The 23681-nt window shown below is 47.4% G+C and overlaps 1 protein-coding gene, 1 long non-coding RNA gene and 5 other non-coding genes across 9 annotated transcripts; 6 read left to right on the forward strand and 1 right to left on the reverse strand.

Annotated features, from left to right (window-relative positions):
• Positions 1 to 1205: 1205 nt before the first annotated feature.
• On the forward strand, positions 1206 to 18259 carry CTC1 (CST telomere replication complex component 1). Of its 3 annotated transcripts, none has more exons than XM_015250806.3 (23): positions 1206 to 1312; positions 3643 to 3806; positions 6244 to 6481; positions 6642 to 6850; positions 7195 to 7339; positions 10306 to 10590; positions 10690 to 10818; positions 11395 to 11627; positions 11753 to 11930; positions 12032 to 12232; positions 12820 to 12946; positions 13559 to 13673; positions 13812 to 14139; positions 14217 to 14306; positions 14542 to 14738; positions 15511 to 15572; positions 15665 to 15839; positions 16147 to 16224; positions 16653 to 16797; positions 16889 to 16953; positions 17208 to 17373; positions 17486 to 17612; positions 17767 to 18259. In XM_015250806.3, exons 1-23 carry the CDS (start codon positions 1280 to 1282, stop codon positions 17898 to 17900), a joined length of 3624 nt encoding a protein of 1207 aa, XP_015106292.1. In that variant the 5' UTR covers positions 1206 to 1279; the 3' UTR covers positions 17901 to 18259. The 3 variants fall into 3 exon arrangements, with proteins under 3 accessions (XP_015106292.1, XP_015106293.1, XP_072796764.1); XM_015250807.3 differs by having other exon boundaries at positions 14545 to 14738; XM_072940663.1 differs by lacking the exon at positions 1206 to 1312 and adding an exon at positions 5267 to 5336 and having other exon boundaries at positions 3667 to 3806.
• Positions 18260 to 18818: 559 nt separating this feature from the next.
• On the forward strand, positions 18819 to 18892 carry TRNAI-AAU (transfer RNA isoleucine (anticodon AAU)). Its single transcript has one exon. It is a non-coding gene; the product is annotated as a tRNA-Ile (tRNA).
• A 433-nt stretch (positions 18893 to 19325) lies between these two features.
• Positions 19326 to 19407, forward strand: TRNAS-AGA (transfer RNA serine (anticodon AGA)). The gene has a single exon. It is a non-coding gene; the product is annotated as a tRNA-Ser (tRNA).
• A 117-nt stretch (positions 19408 to 19524) lies between these two features.
• LOC140686460 (uncharacterized) lies at positions 19525 to 21826 on the reverse strand. The gene is made up of 2 exons (XR_012060298.1): positions 21708 to 21826; positions 19525 to 20354 (listed from the first exon to the last, which is right to left on the reverse strand). It is a non-coding gene; the product is annotated as an uncharacterized lncRNA (long non-coding RNA).
• TRNAT-AGU (transfer RNA threonine (anticodon AGU)) lies at positions 19702 to 19775 on the forward strand. Its single transcript has one exon. It is a non-coding gene; the product is annotated as a tRNA-Thr (tRNA).
• A 902-nt stretch (positions 21827 to 22728) lies between the features above and the next one.
• On the forward strand, positions 22729 to 22800 carry TRNAP-CGG (transfer RNA proline (anticodon CGG)). Its single transcript has one exon. It is a non-coding gene; the product is annotated as a tRNA-Pro (tRNA).
• Positions 22801 to 23414: 614 nt separating this feature from the next.
• On the forward strand, positions 23415 to 23486 carry TRNAD-GUC (transfer RNA aspartic acid (anticodon GUC)). Its single transcript has one exon. It is a non-coding gene; the product is annotated as a tRNA-Asp (tRNA).
• The last annotated feature ends 195 nt before the right edge of the window (positions 23487 to 23681 follow it).

A 23681-nucleotide genomic window follows, 5' to 3' on the forward strand; every position in this document is an offset into this window, starting at 1 on the left:
ACTTGGTAAATGGAGGGGGGTCTTCTAGAGCTGAGAAATATTGAATGTAAAAGGAATCATTAGGTTTGGGAGTTTGACTAGGCTCAGACTGGTGTTCTAATAAGGGAGCCAGTGTGGCTGGAGTGGAATGAGAGAGGTTTCAGCTTCTTTGGGGGATCTCTTGTTTGCTGTTGCTTTGGTGAAAAGGGAAGGAACACATCTCTGTTGTAATAATGAGAAATGATTGCAAACAAAGATTTGCCTTATAAATAAATTGGCACCACAGTACTTAACTAGCTCCTGTAAGGAACAGAGACCTTGCATCAAGTGAAGTTGAACTAGGGGATATCATAACTTGTAGAATTAGTCTTGATTTTCCTGTTATGACTCAAGCATTCTTATTATCTAAAATGTTTATCCTTATTATATTATAATCCATGTTTATTCTATCTTGCTCCAAAAATGATTTGAGGCTGCTATAAATGTACTAAATGTACAATGGCCTTAAGTGCTCCTCTTTCACTTTGTCTCTTTAATTTCCTCTCCTTCCCTCCAGCCTCATCAACTTCTTGCATTTCTTCCCACCACAGGGCCTCTGTGTTTGTTGTTTCACCTGTCCATTCTTTCTCTTTGATCCCCATCATATGTGTCCTTCATCTCTTTCAATTCTAGCCTAGCCTAGAACAGTGCCTGACACATAGTTGCATGAATTCTGTGCTCTCACTGCCTATTAAGCCATGGATTGATTGGCTGCTTGACTAAATTAGGAAGAGCAAAGGCTTTCATTAGTAGATCCATAAATATATATCAGGTTCTTATTTAACGACAAGCACTGTTCTAGGCATCAAAATACAAAGAAAAATAGGATAGGACAAAGTGTCTAGGTATTCACAGTCAAGTGGGGGACACAGATGATTACAGCGCTGAGTTAAGGCCATAACCCAAGTATGAAGGATGTGCTTTGGCTGCATGCAGGAGGAAACGCTTCTCTCTGCTTGGCAGGATCAGGAAGATGGAAAGATGGTTCGGAGTTACCAGCCAGGCCGGCTGTGTTTGAGCTCCTGAGCCACCCCCCCCACCCCCACCCCCCGTCTCAGAGATGCCAGACAGGATGTACTAGATAAGGGGTTTGGAGTGCCAGTCGCGGGGACAGAGGTGGGAGTGCAGGAAGGAGGTCTAAAGATGCTGAATGGGGTGGGGGGAGTTGGAGGTGGAGCCAGGGCGGCCCGCCGGTGACGTCAGCGACCCGCGCTCCCCCGAGCTCTCGGCGCGCTTTCCAGGGGCGGAGTCTCCGTGCGTCATGGCTGCCTCCCGGGCTGAGGCTCTTGCCACAGTGAGTGCCGTTCTCCGTCCCTCCTCCTTTTTTTCTTGTCTGTCTCAGATTTTCTTCTCCTGTAACGTCCACCTTGCCTCTTTGCCTCCCTGACTTTGCAGGCCGCGCCTGGGCGAGAGGGGAGCTGTGAGGCTGTCCGTCCCACCCTTCTCACTGGTTCTGCGAATATATTTTTTCCATCATGCCTGTGGCGCCGGCTGTAAGCCTTAAACACGTCTTCATCCACTTTGTAGGCTTCAAGCCCAATGAGAAGCCAGGAGCAAACTAATGGCGAACTGTGGGGCTGTGGGTTCCTAGGGGAGATCCGTGACGCAGGTGTAACCGATAGTCGGGAAAAGCTTCTGAGACCCGAAGTGCGTGCAGGAATTAGCAAGGGGTGGGGTGGGGGGGAAGGCGCTAAAAGAAGCTTCAAGGTGGAGGCAAAACATGTTCAAAGGCAAGAGATAGAGCAAGTGTCTTTGAAAAACTCAAAAAGTTCAGTTGGTCGATGGTGAAGGGGTCAGAGCTGACAGCCTGGCAAATGTTGCTACGCAGTGGCTTCAACCTGAGGATTATTGGGAATTAGTGAAGAGTTTTAAGCGGAAGAATAATTCGATGAGATTTGTTGTCATTTCCAGAAGTAACATTAGAGAGAGGAGACTAGAGTATGAGTTTGAAAGCTGTGGTTGAAACGTAGTGAGAGATGATTGGGACCCCAACCATGGCAGCAATGTTGACGTTCAGCAATGAGGAGAAGACAGAGTAGAAAGACATTAATTAAGGAGATAAAATCTAAACTAAGGTCCCCAGGTTAATACTGATACAGGCTGAAGTTTGAGGACACTATACACTTTCTCCTCAGCCTTGTCCACTGGATGGCTTTAATAGCCAGCAATAAATGCTGATTTTTCCTAAATCTCTACGTTAGCTGAGATCTCTCTCCTGAGCTCTAGTTGTATCCATCTGCTTTGCAGAGTCTCCACCTGGCCAACCTACAGGCACCATACATGCAAACACTGAGCTTTTCACAGAAACCCTCTTCCAGTGTTCACCAACTTAGCAAATAGCACCCTCAACCAAGTAGTTCTACCCTGAAATGTGAATGTCTTTTTAAACCTCTTCCTATCTGTACACAAGACCCAAGTTCAATACACAGTCTGGCACCAACTTCCACCCCAGCTCCCTTTACCCTGGGATTGCATTGGAGGAACAGAGATAGAGCTGTAATGGTTTAAAATTATTACTGTGTATCAAGAAGGATAAAGGTCCTACCCCTAAGTATTGTTGAACTGTTGGAATTTTAAAATAAAGCTACATAGCACAGGGAATAGGCCAAACTGGTCCTCTTCCCTAGAATTATCTATATAGAGAAACAACTATGTGCTTAGAATCTGCAAGTATACAAAGATGGCTCATGTCCTCCTTAGGAAGCCCACGTCCTAGCTACAGAGACAGAACAGGAAACAATTCCAGTGGGACTGTATCTTATATATATTTAGCTTACAGGAACTCAGATGTATACACTTCACTAAAAAAAGAGGGAGGATAATTAAAAATTATACTCTGCCTATGTCATTTTTATGTAATGTCTATTATTAGGCACATTTACTTTACACTTCCAAATACATATTACTATATTGTATTATGTACTGTTTTTTATGAGCAATGTAAAGGATTTTTTTTAAAGAGTGATTTTGGCCAGTCTTGTTTTTCAAATTTCTGGTTTTAGACTCAGACTCCATATAAGATGGTATACCATTGTATCTGGTGATCATTGCTCTTTTTTTTTTTTCCCCCAATTTGGTTGGAGTTTGCCATTTAAATTTATTTCACACAGTATAAGCATTATGTCCTTCATAATGAGTTTTAAATTGTCTCTTAGCTATTCCAGATTGAACCACTTTCTAAAACTACTTTATGTTTACTGAATGGGAAAACATTGTTTGATGGTTGCTGTTTACATTTCCCTGTTTCTTTCCCAGTAACAAAATTTTAATTCTTCAACACTGCTCTTAATAGAGGTGTGTGCAAGTTACCGTGGGAGCGCCAGTGAGGGAGCAGCATTCTGCCTGGGATGGTCAGAGAAGGGTTCACAGGATATATTTATTCTGAGTGCTTTAAGGGTTGGTACAGGTTTGTTAAAGAAAGAGACAAGACCAAAGCTGGATGGCCAGTTGTCTAAGTTGATTGGCTGGCTGGACTAAGACTTCTGAGGTTTCTTCAAGCTCTAAACTTTATTTTTCACCTTCATTTAAGTTACCTCTTTAAAAAATATTCCTTTTTTCTTCCCCAAATCTCCTTGGTGGGCAGGGTGATCAGGAAGGTGTTTGAATTGGCTTCACTTTCCTCAGGAACAAGCCTGGCTTGAGGCTGCCCAGGCTTTCATCCAAGAGACCCTGTGTGCGCCTGCCAAGGAGTGTGATGTCCAGTTGACTGAGTTGGTAATCGACTGTGTGAAGACTGTCTGTTTGTCTCAGGGAAGGAACCAGGGTTTTACACTACCTGTCAGCTACAGGTAAGGAGAGGTGGGGCTCAGGGGAAAGTTAAATTTGGGATTGAAAAGAAAGGGTCTATAGTTTAAAAGGGGGGAGGTGAGATGAGTGAGGGGAAACTTGCTAAGAGGAGAAAGAGGTAGTCTAAACAAAACCCACTTCTGCCCGTCTTTCCTGTTCTCCATCGAGCTGCTTTCTTTTTCCTATAGTTCTCCTTAATTGGCTCAAGTCAAGTTTAGAGACAAGGAGGGAGGAGGTGAGAAGATAAAAAGAAAATGTGGAAAAATAACTCAAAGTGGAGGGGAGAGGCTGATATTATTTCATTTTGTGAATTAGGAAAGTAAGATACAGACAGTGACTTCTCCAAGTGCATCTGAGTTTGAGGTCTTCTGAAAGTGTTTTTGTTTATTTTTCACACGACACTACCATTTCCTAAACTGTTCTAGGCAATGTTAATAAAGCACTACAAGTAAAGGTTTTCATGACCAAGTAAGTTTGAGAGACTTTGGATATGATAACCTTCTCTAGCAGAGTCATGGGGCTTGTTAACATGTTAAATAAAGTCTGTGAAGAGTCCTGCAAAAAGAAACCTGTTTACCTTCTCATGGAAGTAACCACTATCTGGAATAGGTGGTGTATCATTCTTGTGAATAGCATTATGTTTTTTTCTATACACACATCTATCCCTAAGCAATATATAGTAGTTTTGCAGATCCTTAGACTTTGTATAAATGGTACCGTACCTTATATAGTGTCTGCAGTTTACTTTTCGTACTTCTGAGATTTATTCACATTGATAATTCTAGCTCATTTATTTGAACTACTCTATGGTATTTTATTATATGAGTATACATGTCACTTTATCCTTTAAAGAATAAAAAAGGTAGAAATCTGTTCAGCTTTGTTTAATTTGTTATTTCCCAATAATGAAAATTGAAAAGAATAATTGAAAAGTGAAAAGTTAGTTAACTTTTAGGAAACTTGGAACCTTTTTATGTTTCTTGTTATTCTTCAAGGTAAATATAAAATTGATAGCACAATGTTTTAGAAGTGAAGTGTCCATAAAGATGGTGGTGAGGATAAAGTAGAAATTATTTGACAGATATAAATATTTTATTCATTCATTTTTCCATTTCCCTTCATTGAATGCCTGCTGTGTGCCAGGTACCATGGTGGGCTTTGACAGTTGGAGGGCAATGACCAATGCAAAAGATTTGAGGTTATCACTTTCAGGTTCTGGACCCAGACCCTGAAGAATCTGAGAAAAGTGACCCCTGTCCTTACTGTTTTCTGTTTTGTTGGTGCCTGGGGTAAATGAATAGTTTTCTCTAGTTGCTTTTTCCTGGGCTTTTAGGGAAGTAGGGAAAGACAGAAAGAACATGGACTTTTGTGTGAGACACACCTGGCTTTGCCAGCTACACCACCATGTACCTGAACCTCTCTGAATTTCCTCATTGGTGGTGTTTACATGTTTTTTTTTTAGTGATGATTCCATGCAGTACTGAGCATGAATGGACCCAATATAGTATGTGCATAGCAGGCACTCAATGCAGGTTAGTTTCTGTCTTTGCTTTCTATCTGCTCTGAAACCATCGTGAAAGAATGAAGCAGATGCAGAAGGGGAGTGGGCCATCAGAATGGCATTACTGATTTTAATACTCATATGTGGATTATGTTCATGAGTACAACAAGGGGGATAAATTGTGATGGTTCATAACCTTATCTTGCTTCTTTTCCACTGAAAAAATCATGGAAATGTAAGTGGAATAATGGCATTACAAAAATGCAAATATATCACAGCTTTGATTAGTTAACTGTCACATCACAGTGTCTGTGATATACCCCACAATTGTTAGTGACTCAGCAGTGTTATAGCACTTTGCTTAAGAGTGGCTGATCTCAAACATCTCTTGAGATTTGGGAACTCTTGAGCCAACTCCCACCTCAGTCTCGGATTCCCAGCCCGTCTCTAGTAACGTAATGTTCTAGACTAGGGAGGAAACCTGGCTGGGGCCAGTGAGGTGGAGGCATTAGCAGATATGCCTTAGTGCCCCCATGGGAATTCTCTGTGGAGCTAAAAGTTGAGATGCTGTCAGAGGAGCACTTTGTTATCTCTGAAAGCTTCTCCCCACAAGCTCATCTCCTCAGGCCCCTCTGACACTCCTACTTCATTTCTCTGGGTCCTCTCTGTGGCACTGTCTTTTGTTCAAGATACCATTCAGCACAGACCTTCTTCCTGCCTTCCCTAGGTGCTACCCCGACTTTGGACCCAGACCCTGTCCCTATTTTCTTGGACCCTCATTCCCAACTTTTTCCTTGTTAATCAGTCAGACTTCTCTCTTAGTCCATGTCCCCGTTGATCTTTCCTTGGGATCTCGGGGGATTTGCTGGGGTTGAGGGTAAACTTCTAGGCCTTACAGAACCTGGCTTTACAGAACCTCTGTTCCCTTCACTCTGCAGCTTTGTCTCAGTAAAGGACCTCAGGACCCAACAGCATCGCCCGTGCTGCAGTCACTTGTCCTGGAGCAGCACTGCATACCAGGATTGGGCCCAGGAAGCTGAACCGCGTGGAGTCCTCTTACCCCAGGAGCAGCTGTTACTTGTAGGGACACTGACAGACCGATCAGGGGACTTGGAACATGAGTGCAGGAATGGAAGCCTCTACATAAGAGATAACACTGGTACCCTGGGCTGTGAGGTGAGTGGGAAGAGGGCCTATTCCCTGAGTCAGATGCCTCGGATCCTAATAAGAATGGTGTCTAGGGAGCAAGGCAGTTAAGTCCCTGAGGGAGCAAAGATGGAATGGGGTGGATTGGATCCAAGAGTCCTGATTAACCCTTGCCCTTGGTCTTTTCTAGCTCATAGATCTGGACCTTTCTTGGTTGGGCCACCTCTTCCTGTTCCCCAGTTGGAGTTACCTCCCTCCTACAATAAAGTCCTCCAGAGAAGGGCACTTGGAGCTCTGGGGTGCTCCGGTGCCAGTGTTTCCTTTGACCATCAGTCCTGGCCCTCTCACTCCCATTCCTGTTCTCTACCCAGAGACTGCTTCTCGCCTGCTCAGGCACAGGTAATTCTTCCGTCTAGGGGAGGACAGAGCACCGTGATACTGGGAGGATGGTGGTGGGTCAGTGGAAGGAGGGAAAGAAAGGTATTGAGAGTAATAGAGATGGAATATTTCCAAACGAGGGGAACGAGGGGGCCTCTCAGAAAGTTAAGAGCAGAATTCTTTGAGAGAAATGTGCCTTATCTGAGGGCAAGTAAAGTTTGAAGGAGGTTTTTAGAATAATAGCTTTGGGTTGGGAAATTTTACATCAATGTCGCTACTAGATTATAGTGGAAGAGAAGGCATTTGTAGAGAAAAAGAAGAGAAATAAAAATGACTTCTTTCTCTCTTCCCTCTACCTTTTTTAGAAGCAAGTGCAGAGATGTGCAGCCAAACCTTGCTGGGACGCTGGTTCGATTGAGCGCTCTGGTGAGAAGTCAAAAGAAAGCCTACTTCGTCCTATCTCTTGGTGGCTCGTCCCCAGCTGGCAGCCATGTGTCTGTCATTGTGCAGGTGAGGATTAGGGTCAACTCAGGGGTGTGAAGATGTGGAAGGGGTGTACGAACTCTTAATAGGAAAGATAACACCATAGGAGGACCCGTGTAGGAAAGGAGGGCAATTGGGGAGACCTGTTTCTGGCACAGTTCTGTTGAGGGAAGAGGCCAGGTGACAGCCTCCCTGTGTGCAGGAGGAACGAAGTAGACGTCCCTGCTGTGCAGTTCATTCGAGTAGACAACTTTCGTATTGTGTGTCCCATTTTGAAAAACTGCCAGCGTCATTTGTTTTTCCCCTGCATTAGAAGAATGACCAAGGAAAGTGTTTATCTTAACACCATTAAAACATAGAATAAGTGTACTTAAAAAAAAAAACCTGGTACTTGTTGAGTCTTTTTACATCAACTGGTGGGATTTTAAAATCATTCGTTTTTACACTGATTATTGTTCGGTGACTTATATAAAATTATCTGCATAGTGTTTTAGAAGCATTTAAAACAAAAGATGAAAAGGCTCTCAGACGTGCATAGCAAAAAAGGAAACTATGAAATTTATTAGCACTATAACAATTCTTACCTGTGTCTGTGTGTGTCATGAGCTGGAATAACAGTGATTAGAATGTAAAGAAACTAAAAATGCTTAGAAATCACCCAAATGTCCCATCTTGTTTTTTTCTTCCTGGGTTAAATTGGAGCTTATGTATATTGTTTACATTAGAATGTTTTAAGTCATCTGGAGCATTTAAAAATTCTGTGCATGGTAGGGTTGACTTATTCATGTTCTATGTCAAGGGAGAAGTCTCTGAAATGCACTTGAATTTCTACAGGGCAACTAAAGTAGTGAAAGCCTTTTGGGTAGTTTATAATCTTATCGTGATTTCTGTATCGTTTTGATTCATAAAATAAGTAGAATAATACAAAGCAGTGTTTAAGTTCCAAGATGGTACAGTTGTGACTGCTATAGCAGGTTAGCTAGAATTTATTATGTGGTCAGAAGCCTTATGAGGGAGTTCAGACTTGATCTGGTTCTTGAAGGATGGATAGGATTTGAATGACTGGAAGAGAAGAAAAGATATCTGGGACTAGAGATTCACCTGTCCCAGGATTCAGCCTTTACTGAGTATGTGCTATATGCCAGGCACTTTGGTCAGTTCAGAGGCATAAAACTGAATAAGATAATGGCTCTTGTCCTGCAGAAGCTCTCAACCAGTTGAGTGAGTCAGTAATTACTGTTCAGGATCATAGTGCTGCGGTAGATAAAAGTATGTGCTCGAGGCACTGTGAGAGTGCAGAGGTGGGCTTTGGAATAAGCTTGGTCAGGGGAGGAGAGATCTTGCTATGTTTATAGGCTGTGGAAGAGACACATTGGAGACATACTGTCACCTTAGATGACCCCAGTGAATCTCTTCTGTGATAGAGGAGTGTGGTCATCTCTTGAAAGACTGGACTCTGAAAAGAGGAGTAAAGGTTCAGGGTAACTGCTGTGCTAGGCGTTGAGGATGAGAGGTCACTAGGCAGTGCCAGAGGCCCAGTTGGAGAAGTTTAGCATCAATGTTTGGCCCGGGGGCGTCATAGAGTGCCTTCCTTCCTCAGCAGGGTTTTTGCATTAGGAGAAGAGTTGAGAAAACAGGGCTGTGATGCAGTAGACTCAAGGTAAAGGGTGGGTAAAAATGGCAGGATTTGGGGGTAGGTGTTTAGAGACTAGCACTTGGACGGAGGAAGGGAAAGACCTCAATGTCTGAATAAAGGAGAAGCAACTGCAATATTGGGAGGTCCTAGTGAGAGGTTAGAGAAAGTCTAGTGAGCGTAGGGGGAGTGGGGGGAGAACAGAAGCACCAGTGTTCATTCATGTGTTCGGTCAGACCATTATTAACTGGTTTTAGAATAGAAATGGGAATCTGTGAAGCTGAGCCCAGGGACTATGAAGTTCAAGCATCCTGAATCTTGGTGTGTTTTGAAGCCCCTAAGAAGGGCAGCAGCGCTCTGTTACCCGTTGGAGGAGCATGCGGTAGGAGATTGTTACATTTACTAACAGTGCCATCCATGTAGCTTTTTCTCTTCTGCTTAAATTTCTTCAACAACCACCCTTCTCCAGTCCATATGATATCCTCTGCTGTTAGTTATTTATTTTTATTTTCCCACTTGGATGTTTCTTAGTTTCTGACACATTAAAAGTCTTCAGCATGTTATTTCTGGGTTTTTTCCCCCAACATCTTGGCTTTTCCATCTGGTCTCCTGTAACTCCCAAGAACGTTCCCCCTCCATCCTGGCCAAGGTTTTCACTCCCTTGCTTATTCTGAGTTCTGAATAGTTCTATGTGGTTGCCTCCTGCTTAAATCACCCTTCTGTCTCCTCTCCACTTCAGCAAACCAGAGATGGCTTTCAGGACCCTGGCAAGTTCCACTTCTTTCACTCAGCGTTCCTGATCATTCTAACCCATCCCAACCGTCTCTTTCTTTCTCTAAAACCTTCCCAAATGTGTATTGTTTTTGCCACTTGTTTATATGTGTCTCCATGTTATTACTTGGGTTTATGTCTGTGTTTCCCAGTGGTTTGAAATAAGTTGGAGAAGAGAGAACTGTCTATTATATTTCCCTTAACTGGATACGTACCTAATGGTGTACTTATTGATTAAATAAGTGAAAGTTGTATGTTATGGAGTAGGATGGGGAAATGCAAAAAGGGCAAAATTTTCTGAATGTAATATTTATATATTTTGGAGGAAGTTTTAGGGATGCTTTGTATCTTGGAGGAGGGATTAGGAAACATTTGCCATCTCCTATGAGAAGGGAGAGATCCTGAAAGTTCTATGGCTTAAGACTTAATTGGCAAACAAGGAAGATGAAGAGTCAAGGAAAGGCTCTTGAGGAGCAGGTCCCTGAGGTCACATCATGATGGGCAGGGGCTCTGGCAGAGGGGCAGCATTATGGGGGCAGCATCATGGGGGCATCTCATGTGTCATGTTTCCTGCCTCCGCACAAGCCAGGTCCCTGCCCAGCTGGTGTGGCACCGAGCCCTTTGGCCTGGTAGGGCCTATGTGCTGACAGAGCTGCGAGTGTCCAAGCTCCGTGGTCACCGTTACTGGATTTGGATGACCAGTCCCTCCTCCCAGCTGTTGCCACTGAAACCAGAATGTGTGCGAGAGCTGGAACTGGAGCTGGATGGGCCCCTCTTAGAGGCTGACCCCTCACCACCACCCATACCATGCAACCCCCAAGACAAGAAGGGTCCAGAAGGTCTTATTCGGGACTCCAGACTCTTATCATACACGGTGAGCATAAGGGAGAGATCCTTAAGCTGAAGGAGCAGGAAATGTGGGTTCTTCAAAGAGGAGGAATAGGGATCAACTGGCCCTTTGATTTCTTTGCAGGGAACAATCACTGACGTGCTGAATCGGCCTGCGGGCCTCTATGAGCTGGACGGGCAGCTGGGGCTCTGCCTCGCCTACCAGCATCTCCATGGCCTCAGGCGAGTAGTGCGACCAGGTGTCCGTCTGGAGGTATGTGAGGGGTCACATCTGGTGACAAAAAGAGACCCTTTTAGTAGCTTCACTTACCTTTGTGGTCTGGCCTTTTTTTGCAGCAGGTTGATACCTCTACAGCAGAATTATAAAAATAATAAATGTGTGTTGGAGTGGGATGATGCTTTTGTTAGGAATGATTTGGATGAGAGTTCAGATCAGAAAGGAGTAGAGACTGGGGCTCTGGGAGGAGCAGTTGGGTCCAGAGCATCTCCTTTCCAGAAGGACCTTCACCGGAGAAGGAGCTGCAGGAGCTGAAGCAGAGGTTTAGAGCCAGGACAGTATCAGGCAGCCTGGTGAACAGCCAAGACCACACTGGCCAGGAGTCCCCTGGCCTCCAGAAAGACTGAGTGGAGCTCCTGGGAGATGAAGCCTTTACTGCAGGGGAGTGGGTTGTGATGGAAGGTGAAACATAGAGGCTGGAGGGAAATAACCTGTAAAGGAGAAATTATATTTCTCCTGGAACCCAGGCAGTGGAAAACTGCATTTAACTCTGCCTGGGGTCATTGAGCTGGGGGCTTCACCTTTGCTTTTTCACTTTTTCTGCCTCCCCAGCTCCAGGATGTTCACCTCCTGCAGTCAGTGGGCGGAGGGACAGGAAGGCCTGTGCTGGCCTCCTGCCTCCGTGGTGCCGTTCTGCTTCGGGCCTTCTCTCGTCAGATGCCTGAGACTCAGTCTTCCCACCGAGCCCAGGGGGCCTCCCTGTATGAGCAGCTGGTGTGGGAACATCAGTTAGGACTTCCCCTCTACCTGTGGGCCACCAGGGCCCTGGAGGAGCTGGCCAGCAAGTGAGGAGGACGAGGGTCTGGGCTGTGGGGGTGGTGGGAGTGGGACACTTCCTCAGTAAGGTAAGCCGGATTCTGGAAGAGACAGGGTCTTTGGAGAAGTGACTCAGCTGTTTTACCTGGCCAAGGCTGTGTCCCCACATGCTGAGACACCACCAGTTCCTGCAGCATTCCTCTCCCGGGAGCCCCAGCCTGGGACTACAAATCCTTGCCCCTACCTTGGAGGTTCTCATTCCACCCTGCTGCCCTAGTCGGAATCCACAAAATGAGATCCTTGAAGAGCCACATCACTGTCCACTCCAGAAGGTATGAGGATGTGGGGGAAAGAGGGTAGCAGAGGTAATGCCCTGGGGGGACACCCAGGGTACAGGGGAAGTGTAACCTGATCTCTCTTCTCTCTCTGACAGTATGCTCGGCTGCAGACCCCCTGCTCTTTCCCTACTCTGGCCGCCCTGAAAAAGGAAGGGGAGTGCAGGGCCTGGGACTCCTTTGACCCTAAGACCCTTCTGCCCCTCCCAGAGGCTTCTCATCTGCCCAGCTGCGAACTCAATCAGCGCCTGGCCTGGTCCTGGCTCTGTCTGCTGCCCTCTGCCTTCCACCCAGCCCCGGTAAGTGGGGCTCCAACAAGGCTCAGGGCTTTTTTTGTTCCATTTTCACTATCACTACCATAGTCCTTTCTTGTCATTTTGACTGCACTAACCTTCTAACTAGGCCACTCCATCTTGGCCCCTTCCAATCCATTATCCCTGCAGCAACTAGAAAGGGATCAGGTAAAATGTTAAGTTGGATTACAAAATTCTTAATTTCAATCCTTCTCTTGCACCAAGTAGAAAATAAACTCCAAGCAGCCATCAGAAATAAATTAAATCAATCAATCAGTCAATTAATCAATCCATCCTTCTCTTATTTCTCCCAGTGCATATAAAACCAGAACTCCTTATTGTGTCCTATGAGGGCTTACATAGTTTCCTGCCTCTAACCTCCATTTGTATACTTTCTCTCCAGCTAGTAAATGTGTGGATGCACGTGTTTTTTTTCACATCTGTCTTTCTCACTTGAATATAAATTCTTTGAGGTCAGAGACCATGTTTTTTTGGTTCAATTTGTAACTAACAGTTAATACAGTGCCTGGTACATAGATGATCAGTATATTTGTTTAATAAAACTTGACACCTCTGCCTTTATCTCCTTGCAGGTTCTACTTGGGGTTCTGGCGCCTTCTTCTCGTAAAGGTTGTCTGAAACTTCAGGACCAAAGTGGTTCCCTCTTATGCCTCCTCCTGGCCGACCCCTCGCAACCCCTCACTGACCCCAGGCTCATAGGTTTGGAGTTCAGAGGTTGAGGGAAGATGGTGGTGGGGTAGAGGTTCCCAGGATGGAGGGGCTTGGGAGATAGCGCCTGCTGGGATTTCCTAGAGATGCTGGAGTGAGTCAGCAAGTTTGGGGAGAGGTTTAGGAGGCCAGTATTGGTAGGCAGTGAAAAGGAGCAAGGGGTTCCCTAGCCAGAACTACAATTCCCAACATTAAGTTCTCCCTCTGTAGCTCCTAAAATGCACCAGGGTGACAACTTCCATTTCTTACATTCTTAGTTTGGAAGAGTCATGGTCGTATTTGGGCTTATTGAGGTTTGGAGGCAGGGAAACCCTGGAGAGGAAAGTTTCTCAGATCTAGGAACAGGCATTTTTGCGATTTATGAGAAAGTAGAATCAAGGCCTCTCAGCACAGGAAGCCAGAGGCAGGATTGGACATGCAGATAGAATGGTTTCTCCCTTGGAGTATTGCTCCTTCAAGGTGGGAGTCAGGCCTGGGCCTTCACATTGTGTTAGGGGAGCAGCTCTGGCCTGTGTTGGACAGTAAGTCCTACAGGGTGGTCTGCTTCACTGCCCTTCCCACAATCCTCTCCTCTTGCCAAAATAGAAAACTTTCTTCCTCCAGGCTGCCTGGTGCGGGCAGAGAGGTTCCAGTTGGTCATAGAAAGGATTGTCAGAAGCAACTTCCCTTCCTGGAAGGAGCTGAGCATGACAGGCTTCATCCAGAAACAGCAGGCCAGGTTGGTCCTCAGGGAGGTGGCTGTGCTTTTAGTCTCCGAGGGAAAGGGCAAGGGCCCGGTGCAGGTGGTGGAACACTGGTGCCCATGGCACCCAATGCTTGCGTCACTAAGAAACCTATTCCTTGTCTCTCCCAACAGAGTCTATGTCCAGTTCTTTCTGGCCGATGCCCTGATCCTGTCTGTGCCCAGACCTTTCTTTCACTCAGCCAGCTCCTCAACACCTCCTCAGACAGAGCCCTCCCTCCCAGAGGGTCCCCACGGAGGACAGAGCCGGCTGTTCTTGCTGTCCCACAAGGAGGCACTGATGAAGAGGAACTTTTGTGTCCCCCCAAGAGCCAGTTCGGAGGTGCCCAAGCCTACCCTCAGTTTCCATGTTTCAGGGAACTGGCTTAGAGGCACTCAGAGGAAGGAGGGAGCTGGGTGGGGCCCACCAGAGCCCATGGAAGATGAAAACGTGGATCAGAAGGTAAACTGGGACCTGGGACCAAGAACCTGAGCTCCTGTGCCCTGGCTCCTGTCTAAGGACCTTGTTCTTCCCATCAGGTTCTCCTCATCTTCCTTGGCTCCTCAGTCCGCTGGTTTGAGTTCTTGCATCCAGGGCAAGTATACCGACTCGTGGCTCCTGGCCCTCTTGTGAGTGTCCTGTTTCACTATGCCCCTCCCCAGAAAGCTTTTTTTGGCTTGGGGTCTGGGGAGGAAGTTCTAGGCCTCCTAGAAGAAGGGTGGATCTAGGTCAAATAGAAGGTCTATCTGTGTCTACATCACTTCCTTCAGGCTCTAGAGAGAAAACAAAACTGGGTCATAGTATATTATGAACCTCTCTCTGGACCAGGACAGACTTAGAGACAATCGTCTTCCCATTTCCCAGCAGACACCAATGTTGTTGGAGGAGGGTGGTTCATCCTGCATATCGCAGCGTCCTCTGGAGCTGGCTGGCTGTGCGTCCTGCCTCACTGTCCAGGATGAGTGGCGCCTGGAACTGGAGAGCCCCCAGGACATCCCAGAGGTGCTGGGTATTAACAGGGCACTGCCTGAAACCTCGTTGACTGACCTGCTCAGTGGCAAGTAAATGTCCACCAGCGTCTCCAGCCAGTTTCACTGCTCTCTCTCCCTCTGGCGTGGTTGGGTTGGATGAAGAGTCCACGCTCTGCTACAGTGGGTGTTCCTTGTATGTGATTTAGCTCCTAGAGGAATGATGTCAGTGTCAGATGGAAATTGTGTTTCATACCTGATTTTTCCCAGCATGTTACTGTTTTGAAATGATTGTAGTCAGGCTTTCTCACAATTCAAGAAAAGCCTTAGCAATAAAAGGAATTGAAACTTAAAAAAACCCATAAGGACAAAAGCTGAAAATCTATAGAGAAGGGCCTTCCTTTATTGCAAGAAATGGCTGACTTATGACTTCAGGAACAACTATATTTTCCTCATATAAACTTTTCCCTCCGTGTAAGCAAACAAACACCATACTAGGTTATATGTGTACTTTTTAAGAAACTGATTTCTTTTAGAAGTGGAAGTTTTCAAGGACCTATGATTTGAAGGGGAGGGCATGGGCCCCAGCATATAACGCTGTGAATGATGGACTGACTGGGATTCTAGGTATAAATGCAAGTGGAGATTTACCTTTCCTGATGTACTTCTTGGGATACAAAGTCATGTAGATTTTGAGTGATCCACTACAATCCTGTTTTTCCCATAAGACCTGTTACTTTTAGTGTGTGTTTTGACACAATGCAAGGCTTTCCAGGACCTTACAGACAATTTTCCAGCAGATACTTTAACTCCTTACTGCCCTTGGATCTGACTTCATTGTCACTGTATTTCTCTGACCTTCCAGCTCCACGGATTCCTTAGTGTCTTTCTCAGCTGAGATTTTGTCACATCTCCGGATGATGCCTGGTAATGACACCTTTGGGGGAAGGTGTGAAGGAGAGTGGTGGGACCTTGTGGTCCTGAAAGATACCACTGACCCCTCCCCTTCCCTTCTGTAGGGAGCACTGGGGCCATCAAGCGGTGTGTGAAGCTCACCGTAGCTCTGGAGACTGCTGACTGTGAATTCCCTCTGCACTTGGACATATATATTGAGGACCCACACTTGCCTCCCCCACTAGGACTTCTTCCAGGAGCCCGAGTCTACTTTAGCCAGCTAGAGAAAAGGGTTTCCAGGTAAAGATCTGTGTGGCTGGCCTCGCCTCCTCTCTGTACTGATGTGGTTCTTTTGAAGGCTCGCCCCTACATGTGCTGCAGTGACACCTTCTCTTTGGTTTTACATTTGATATGTTTCTCTGGTGTTTATGCCCTCTATCCTCACGAGATGTTCCAGACCAACCGTTCCCTTACTCTTCTCTCTGCTCTGGTAGAGCCACGGTCAGGGTGTGTCCCTTAGGGGGAGTAGCCTGGCCTGTGAGATGGTCCCAGCTCCTCCCTCAGGTGAACTTCTTTCTCCTCATCACTCTTCCTCTTCTACTTGCAGATCCCACAATGTTTACTGTTGCTTCCGGTCGTCTACTTATGTGCAGGTCCTGAGTTTTCCCCCAGATACCACAATCAGGTCAGTGACCCAGGCCCTAATCCCCAAATGTCACGGCCTCACCTCTGCATCCCACACATATTCGTGGCTCTGCAATTTTTGCCATAACTGCAGTCTTCTCCAATCCTAGCAAAACGTGTTGAGTCAGAAGGGTTTCCTCTGCTTTAAATAAAAAATGTCCAGTACCTATCATTTTACCCAGAAAGATTTATGTTCTGGGGCCTTCAAGGCTTTTCAGTGCAAAGTACAGATATCTTTCTTGGCTAACATCTTGGTCATTCAAGCCTGAGAAATAATGATGATTGAGATCAGGAATCAAAATGTGGGACCACGGGGCTTCCAGGAGAGCACACAAGCCACTACTGTCCCCATCCCTACACCTGCTGAGGCCTTCCAGACACGCCCTGCTTCCAGAACCCTGTTGGCTGTTTCTTGACCTCTGTCTTTAGTGCTCCCCTGCCGCACATCTACCTGGCTGAACTTCTGCAAGGTCGCCGGGCCCTGTTCCGGGCCACTGCCTCTTGCCATGTGGTTTCTGTCTTCAGCCTTCAGCTCTCCTGGGTGTGTGCTCATTGTACCAGCCTCTGCCCCCAGGTATGAGAGGGGACAGGCTGAGCTGGGTGCAGGGTGCCAGAGGATTGTGATGGGATCAAGAGGATTTTCCGAGTTGCTTTCTCTATTTCAGGGAAGGTGTACTTGTCAGAGCCCCTCTTGCCCCAGTCAGACGTCTATAAGCCAGGCCAGCATCAGGTGAGAGCAGAGCACAAGCCCATCGCGCCATTTACTTCCCTATTACCTGACTTTGTCTGTCTGCCATCTCTGTGTTAGCATAATTCCTGGCTTGTGGCAGTTGCTTAATAAACATTTGTGAATGAATGAGGGTGAAGTGAGCTAACCACTGGAAAAGGTGGGGGGGAGTCATGTTGGGTCTGGGTGACTGGACACCTGGGTTTGCTGTGGGGGTTTCTAATTCCTACCCTGCATCCCCCCTCCCCCACCCCCAGGCTCCTGGTGGAGGATGGGACTGCTGAAGCTGTGGTGACCTGTAGGAATCATCAAGTGGCAGCAGCACTAGGGCTGCGTCCTAGTGAGTGGACCTCCCTCCTTGAGTTTGTCCGAGGGCCAGGGAGAGTGGCCTTGCAATTTATAGGACCTGGAGCCCAACTTGAGGTGAGATGTGGCTGGGAGGGGTGAGGAGGCTCAGTTACCCAGATTCCTGGGGGGGTTGGTAGAAGGGGTTTAGAAGTTTGAGTTCTGATTAATCTTGAATTTCCCTTTGTAGTCCTCAGCCAAGATGGATGAGCCCTTGACCCACTTCCTCCAGACGCTCTGTGTCAGTTTCTCTGTCCTCCGCCCTATTGTGCTTTCTTTTGAGCTTAAGAGGAAACCCTCCAAGATAATCTCGTTAGGTAATGGTGGAAGGGTGGGGGTGTAGATAGAGGAGTCCCAGGAGGAAGAGGGATGAGGGATTGATAGGGGATTTCTGGAGCTGGGGAGGGGAATGGTGGTTGGGGACTAAAAACTACGTGCATAGAACATGTGTTTCCTTTCTTCCCATCTCAGAACCTCCTCGGTTACAGCGATTCCAGTGTGGGGAGTTCCCTTTCCTAACTCGTGTGAATCCCAGGATCCAACTGTCGTGCCTCTCGATCCAGGAGCACCCCAGTGCCCTGAGGGCCTTAGATTCCTACTGCTAACCTGAGCTGCAGTGGCCTGAAAGTTCTTCCTACCCTGCTGGAAACCTTGAGGCCTGGGCTCCAGCTCATCCCCCTTGTTGAGGCCCTAACCTTCTCTGCGATTGAACCAGGACCCGAGGTCCCTGGATTCACAGACTGCCACCCTGTTATTTCCCCAGTATTCTGATGCCAGCCTTTCTTGAGGAAACTGTGGAAACAGGCAAATCATGGCGCTGTTGCTATTTCCTCTGGTTGGGGTCAAGGCACCTGTACTCATAGGCGGCCCTGAGCACCTAGGTTGTCTTTGTGTCAGGGGCTTGCCCCTTGTGCTGGTTCTCCAGACAGACCCCTTGGTCTGTAATAAAGCTCTGTTGATGTTCCTCACTTGTGTTCATCTGGGTCCCAGGCCTCATGACCTCCGGGCAGCTGGCCCGTCGTTTACCATCATTTCCACCCTTGTTTGCCACAAGTACCAAAACTGGTTTGGAGAAGAGCTGGTCCAGCAAATTCAGGCCCTAAAGGGAGCAAATTGGGGAGTGGGGTGCAAAGTAGACAACATCACCATGATGGTCTCAGTCAGCAAGGTTGGGCCCAGGAAGAAGTCAGGCCTGGAGTTGTTGGAAAGTACAAGGTGGTTATGGGGAGAGGGGAGCACCAAGCACCAGGAGGGATATGTGAGGAACCTTTGCTGTGAAACCCCAGTCAAGCAGTTAGTGCTGTGGGTTTCCCCTGCGTCAAACCTAAGGCAGATCCTTAATCAACAGTATGAGACTGGCAGGAGTTCCTAGCCAGAAGCTACAGAATTAGAGGTTGCAGGGTCAATTACTTGGGGATGCTTGTGCAGTTGGTGGTGGTTTGCCATTGCTAGTTGGGAAGTCTTGGCTATAGTATAGTGATACATACACATATGAAGACCCGAAGGAATGACGTTAGACGGCTGGCCGGTTAGCTCAGTTGGTTAGAGCGTGGTGCTAATAACGCCAAGGTCGCGGGTTCGATCCCCGTACGGGCCAACAGGCTTCGTTTTGTTTTTCCCTTACCCTACCTCCATACCTGCTGTACATGGAAGTTTTCTGCCACAGCCAAGTTAACTTTCCAATCGCAAACGTTGACGGATCCACGTCTTAAAACTTCAGTCCTTCACACCAAGGTTTGGAAGGTCTTTCCAGGGGCTTGGGCTGCGGGAGAGTTCCCCGGCGGCTGCCGCGTCAACCCTTCCCTGGGAGCGCGTTGTTGGAGGTGGGTGGGAGAATGGGGGGAAGAGGATCCCAGTAAAGTGGAGCGTGCGTGGGACAGCGCCACAAGCGGGACGTGGGTTACAAGTCTGTCCTTTGCTGTCCTTGCCTAGCCCAAAGCCCCAGAATACGGAATCGTAAGAGGGAAGTGTTTTCGGGGCATGGAGAACTACGAAAGTAGGCTTGGGACAAAACGCTCTAGCGTGGTTGTGTAGTCGTGGCCGAGTGGTTAAGGCGATGGACTAGAAATCCATTGGGGTCTCCCCGCGCAGGTTCGAATCCTGCCGACTACGAAAGCTTTTTCTTCTCCATCTTGCATTCACATCCCTTCCCTCCAAGATCAGAGAGTGAAACTGATTGATCCGGTTGGCGCCCCGGCTCGGAATCATAGAGTCCCAAGCGTGCTCATCTGGGTAGGGTTAAGGTGTTTGATTTACTTATTTCAATACTGGGGAGAGCTCACAGCTGGACGTTTGATGCCAAACTCAGAGATTTGTCAAAATTACTTTCAGAAAAATTGAAGTTGTGACTAGGCTCCTGGACGTGTAGTCGTGTACCACCCCTCCAGAGAACTGTCTTGCGGCTTTGGCGCCGTGGCTTAGTTGGTTAAAGCGCCTGTCTAGTAAACAGGAGATCCTGGGTTCGAATCCCAGCGGTGCCTTCGTTCAAGTTATGGAGAGGGTGTCTTTTCGTTTTGTTGTTGAATCTCTATATACTAATGAACTCATCAATAGCTTTTATACTGGAGGATGCAAGGGTTCCAGTTCTGTGCTCAGAGCACCGAGGTTTCCTGCTGAGATGAGCTTCCAGTTCCATGAGACTACTCCAAAGCTTGTGGGAACCCTGAGCAGGCCTGCACCTTGCTTTACTCAGCTGATGCCACACTCTGCTGGTGCTGGTGGGCTAGCCCTGGCAGTCCCAACGACTTGGCATCTTCCCCCACTCCAGGACGTCCCTTAGAACCTGAGTCGATTTGTTTTGTTTGGTTCTTCATTATAGTTCTTTTGGTTTGGGGCCTCAGAATTATATATGTATATATATATTAAATAATTATTCCTATTTTTTAAAAATTGAGTGGAGGGGGTGTGTACTCTATGTGCAGTTTCCGTGCCAGGCCCTTCACATATCGTTATCTTCATTTGTCTTCACAAGCTGGCAGTCAGGGTTAAGAATTAGCAGGAGATATGTCTGGCATGGCGACATCTGGTTTCCTGCAAGAGGGTGCAGAAGAGCTGGGACCCTGTGGACAGGATGAGAGTAGAAGTGAGCACAATGTGAGTGGGGTCTATTGAAAGCCTAGTGTGGCAGGGCAGGGTACATTTCTGAATCCAGGCTGGTGAGAATAGAAGTAATGCCGCAGAGAAGCAGGCAAGAAGCAGGATCCATGGGCCGTTGGTGGGGCCTAAATTTCCTTGGAAGATAGGCAGAAAGGTCTAGACAGCATCCTTTGGCCCAGAAACCACTGCAAGATGTCTGAGCACAAGTGTTTGCTTAAAGGAACTGCTAAATCAAAGTGACAGATCAGTAAGTGACGCAGCACCACCTAGGCCAGATTTGTGCCAAGCACTGGCCTGCACGCTGTACATAACCAAATGAATAAGGCACAAACCCTTTTCTCAAAGGACTCATAGAAAGGCAGACACAGTCACAACACAGTGCACCAAGGGCAGGGACAGGGTGCTGTGAGAACATGGAGAAGTGGTATCTCATTGGGCCTGAGAGTGGAGAATGATCAGGGGAGGCTTTCTGGAGGAGGTGAGCTAAGCTTTTAAGATCATGTGGAAATTTGCTGTATGTTCTGTTAAACAATTACGTACTCTGTAACAACTGTTGTTCTAGGCCCTGGGAACACGGGAGCGAACAATAAACACAACAAAAATGTTTTTAAATTAAACTATGTAATATGCTAGATACATAAATGCTATATAGAGAGTATGGGGTGGGGGTGAGGGGGAACTTTGGGAAAAGAGGTTGGTTATAGAAATGTCAAAGGCTTGCACCAGGGCGGCTGTAGGAGAGATGGAAAGGAACGGATGAATTACAGACATGTTTAGTATAAAAAACACAATAGGACTCAGTATGTGACAGGATATGAAGTCCAAAGAAGAGAGAGAAGAAATTCAGGATGTTGCCAGGGTTCCATTTTAGGGAAATGCTGAGGGGGAGGAGTTACTACCTTCTCAAATTCACCAAGAATATCTTTTCACCCTTTCCCACACAATCCCTTTCAAACAACTGTGACTGCCCAAAGTTATACCTTAGAACTCAATTTTTCCCTCTAAAGCTTTGACTCCTGTTAAAATGTAAAATACTAGCACCAAAGTTGAAACAACATTAGTTGTTTACACCTTAGTTCTTGGATTCTAAAAGTGGGGTCCATAGTTATTGCATGGATTTTCCTAGAAAAAGGGACCACAGCTTTCATCATGTTCTATAAGGGATTTAGGCTTCCACCTCTGTGCAGATGAAGTGCATGAGACCAGATAAGAGAGAGATAGCTAGAAACTTGAGGGAAAGCTGGCTGGAGACAGGAAATGGAAAAGGGTAGAGGGAGGGAGATGTCAGAAAACCGACCTGAGCACTTTTCACCTACCTGAAAGGCTTGAGGCTCTGACAGGAAAGGATAGGGTGTTCTCTGCTGCCCTCCCCTGCTGTCTGACTAGGGACACCTGAGAAAGAAAAAGCAAAGAGCCGGACCCTTCACTGAAGCCCCCTTCACCAAAGTATCTGCGGGTAGGGAATTAAGAAGGGACTGGCCCCACAAATCACAGGACTGGGCTGTGGAACAAGATGGTTCAGCCCAGAAATGCTACCAGGAGATGGAGTGCAGGGGCAGAACAGAACCCCACATGGAAGACTCCAGAGCAGGAACCGAGCTGAGGGAAGACAGAACACGGTGGCTGGCAGCTGACCCCACTAGGTCCGGCCAGCACTCTTGGCAGCTTCCAGGTGGGAGCATGGCGAATGTATTAAAAGCTTAGACGCTCACGCAGTTTGGAAAGCCGATCCCCCGCCCCACCTCGCCAGCCACTCATCTCAATGACACGTCCTCCATGGGTCTTCTTGGCCCCAGGAATTATTCCCTCGCCGGGGCACTACCACGCGGTCTGGGGAGACAGTGGACTATCGAAGTGCCGGTTACTCCAAAAGGATGAACAGATGCAAGGACAGGAAGAGGGGCTGGTGTTCACAGATTTCAGGACTCGTTAATTGTCCCCAACCAGGCAACTGCATTGCGTGTCTTCAAAGCTCTGCTCCAGGGGCCGGGTTTGAGGGCCTCTGGCTGAGCCAGGAAGAGTCGAGACCCCAGATTACGGAATGGCCCCAAGACAGTGACTTTAGGGAGAGGGAACACGGGTGCTTGAGGCAGTCCTGGAGGGCTGCTTGTGGGGAGAGGCCGAAACCACTCCTTTCCACTTCCCAGACGTTACTTCCTGGGAGGAGTCGAAGCTCGCGACTCGCGAGCGGATATAGATTCTTGCTTCGGAGTAGTTCGCGTCGGGGCAGGTGGTCCCTGAGTGCAAGCCAAGACCAGGCCATCATGAATCATGGCCCTAGGACTTCACAAAGCCTGTAACGACCTCTAAAGGCGTCCATGGTTGGCCTTACATGTCGGCTCGTTGGTCTAGGGGTATGATTCTCGCTTCGGGTGCGAGAGGTCCCGGGTTCAAGTCCCGGACGAGCCCGACCTCTGTATTTTGCGGAAACCAGAGAGGCCCCAAGCCGCTGGTTACGCGGAAAGGCACTGAAGAGGCTGCGCTGGAAGTTGATCAGACTGAACTGCGCGCCTTCAGGAGCGCTTGCTAGGAGCTCTTTTGTTCGGAATAGACACCTGGTGGCAGGAAGAGGCTCACAGCGTGTTTTCCTTCTCGTCGTGCCAAGAAGAGCGCAGGCATCTCCAGAGTTGGGCGAGACACCGGCTTTCTTCTCCCCTCCTTCCAGTTTGGTACCGCTCTTCGACAGCCAGAGCCTGGTTTCGGTTTGATTGATAGCCGTCAGTCGACAGCACTGGATAACAGCGAAATGGGTTGGGACCTATTCAGGGGTGTCTCTGGGAGAGCCCAGGGACTGTCAGAACTCAGGTCTTTGCAGCCTTGGAAGTCGCCTGTCTTTCGGTCACTCCTGCTGGTTTTTGCCTTTCTGGGGACTCGCGCTCGGTTGTGATCTAGAAGGTGCATGGGTTTCGGTCAGCATTTCGTAGTGGACAGAAGGACCGAATAGCCAGCAACCTCGCCATTAGCAAGCTGAGCTTGGTAAAGATACCAGATCAGGGATTTGGAGACGCATTTGCTTAGCTCATTCCTCGTTAGTATAGTGGTGAGTATCCCCGCCTGTCACGCGGGAGACCGGGGTTCGATTCCCCGACGGGGAGAAGTGCAGTGTTTTTTTTCCTCCCTACATTTTACATCCATTAAAACCTACCTACTTAGGAAGTACCTGTCCTGAGCCGTAGGATGCAGATAAAAAGAAGAGTGGAAGAAAAAGGTGGAACGAGAGGAAAAGTGTATCCTGACTCAAACTCACATTCTAAATTTCAAATTTATGTTTTATTTCAGATAACTTGAAT

The sequence above is a fragment of the Vicugna pacos genome, chromosome 16 (assembly GCF_048564905.1).
Source record: "Vicugna pacos chromosome 16, VicPac4, whole genome shotgun sequence".
Classification (NCBI taxonomy): domain Eukaryota; kingdom Metazoa; phylum Chordata; class Mammalia; order Artiodactyla; family Camelidae; genus Vicugna; species Vicugna pacos.

Bases quoted from the DNA above. Each gene is read 5' to 3' on its own strand.
- CTC1 (XM_015250806.3), top strand. From the start codon at position 1,280: ATGGCTGCCTCCCGGGCTGAGGCTCTTGCCACA. The intron at 13,674-13,811 runs GTTGGTCCTCAG...CTCTCCCAACAG, and splicing joins ATCCAGAAACAGCAGGCCAG to AGTCTATGTCCAGTTCTTTC. The intron at 14,307-14,541 runs GTGAGTGTCCTG...CCCATTTCCCAG, and splicing joins TCGTGGCTCCTGGCCCTCTT to CAGACACCAATGTTGTTGGA.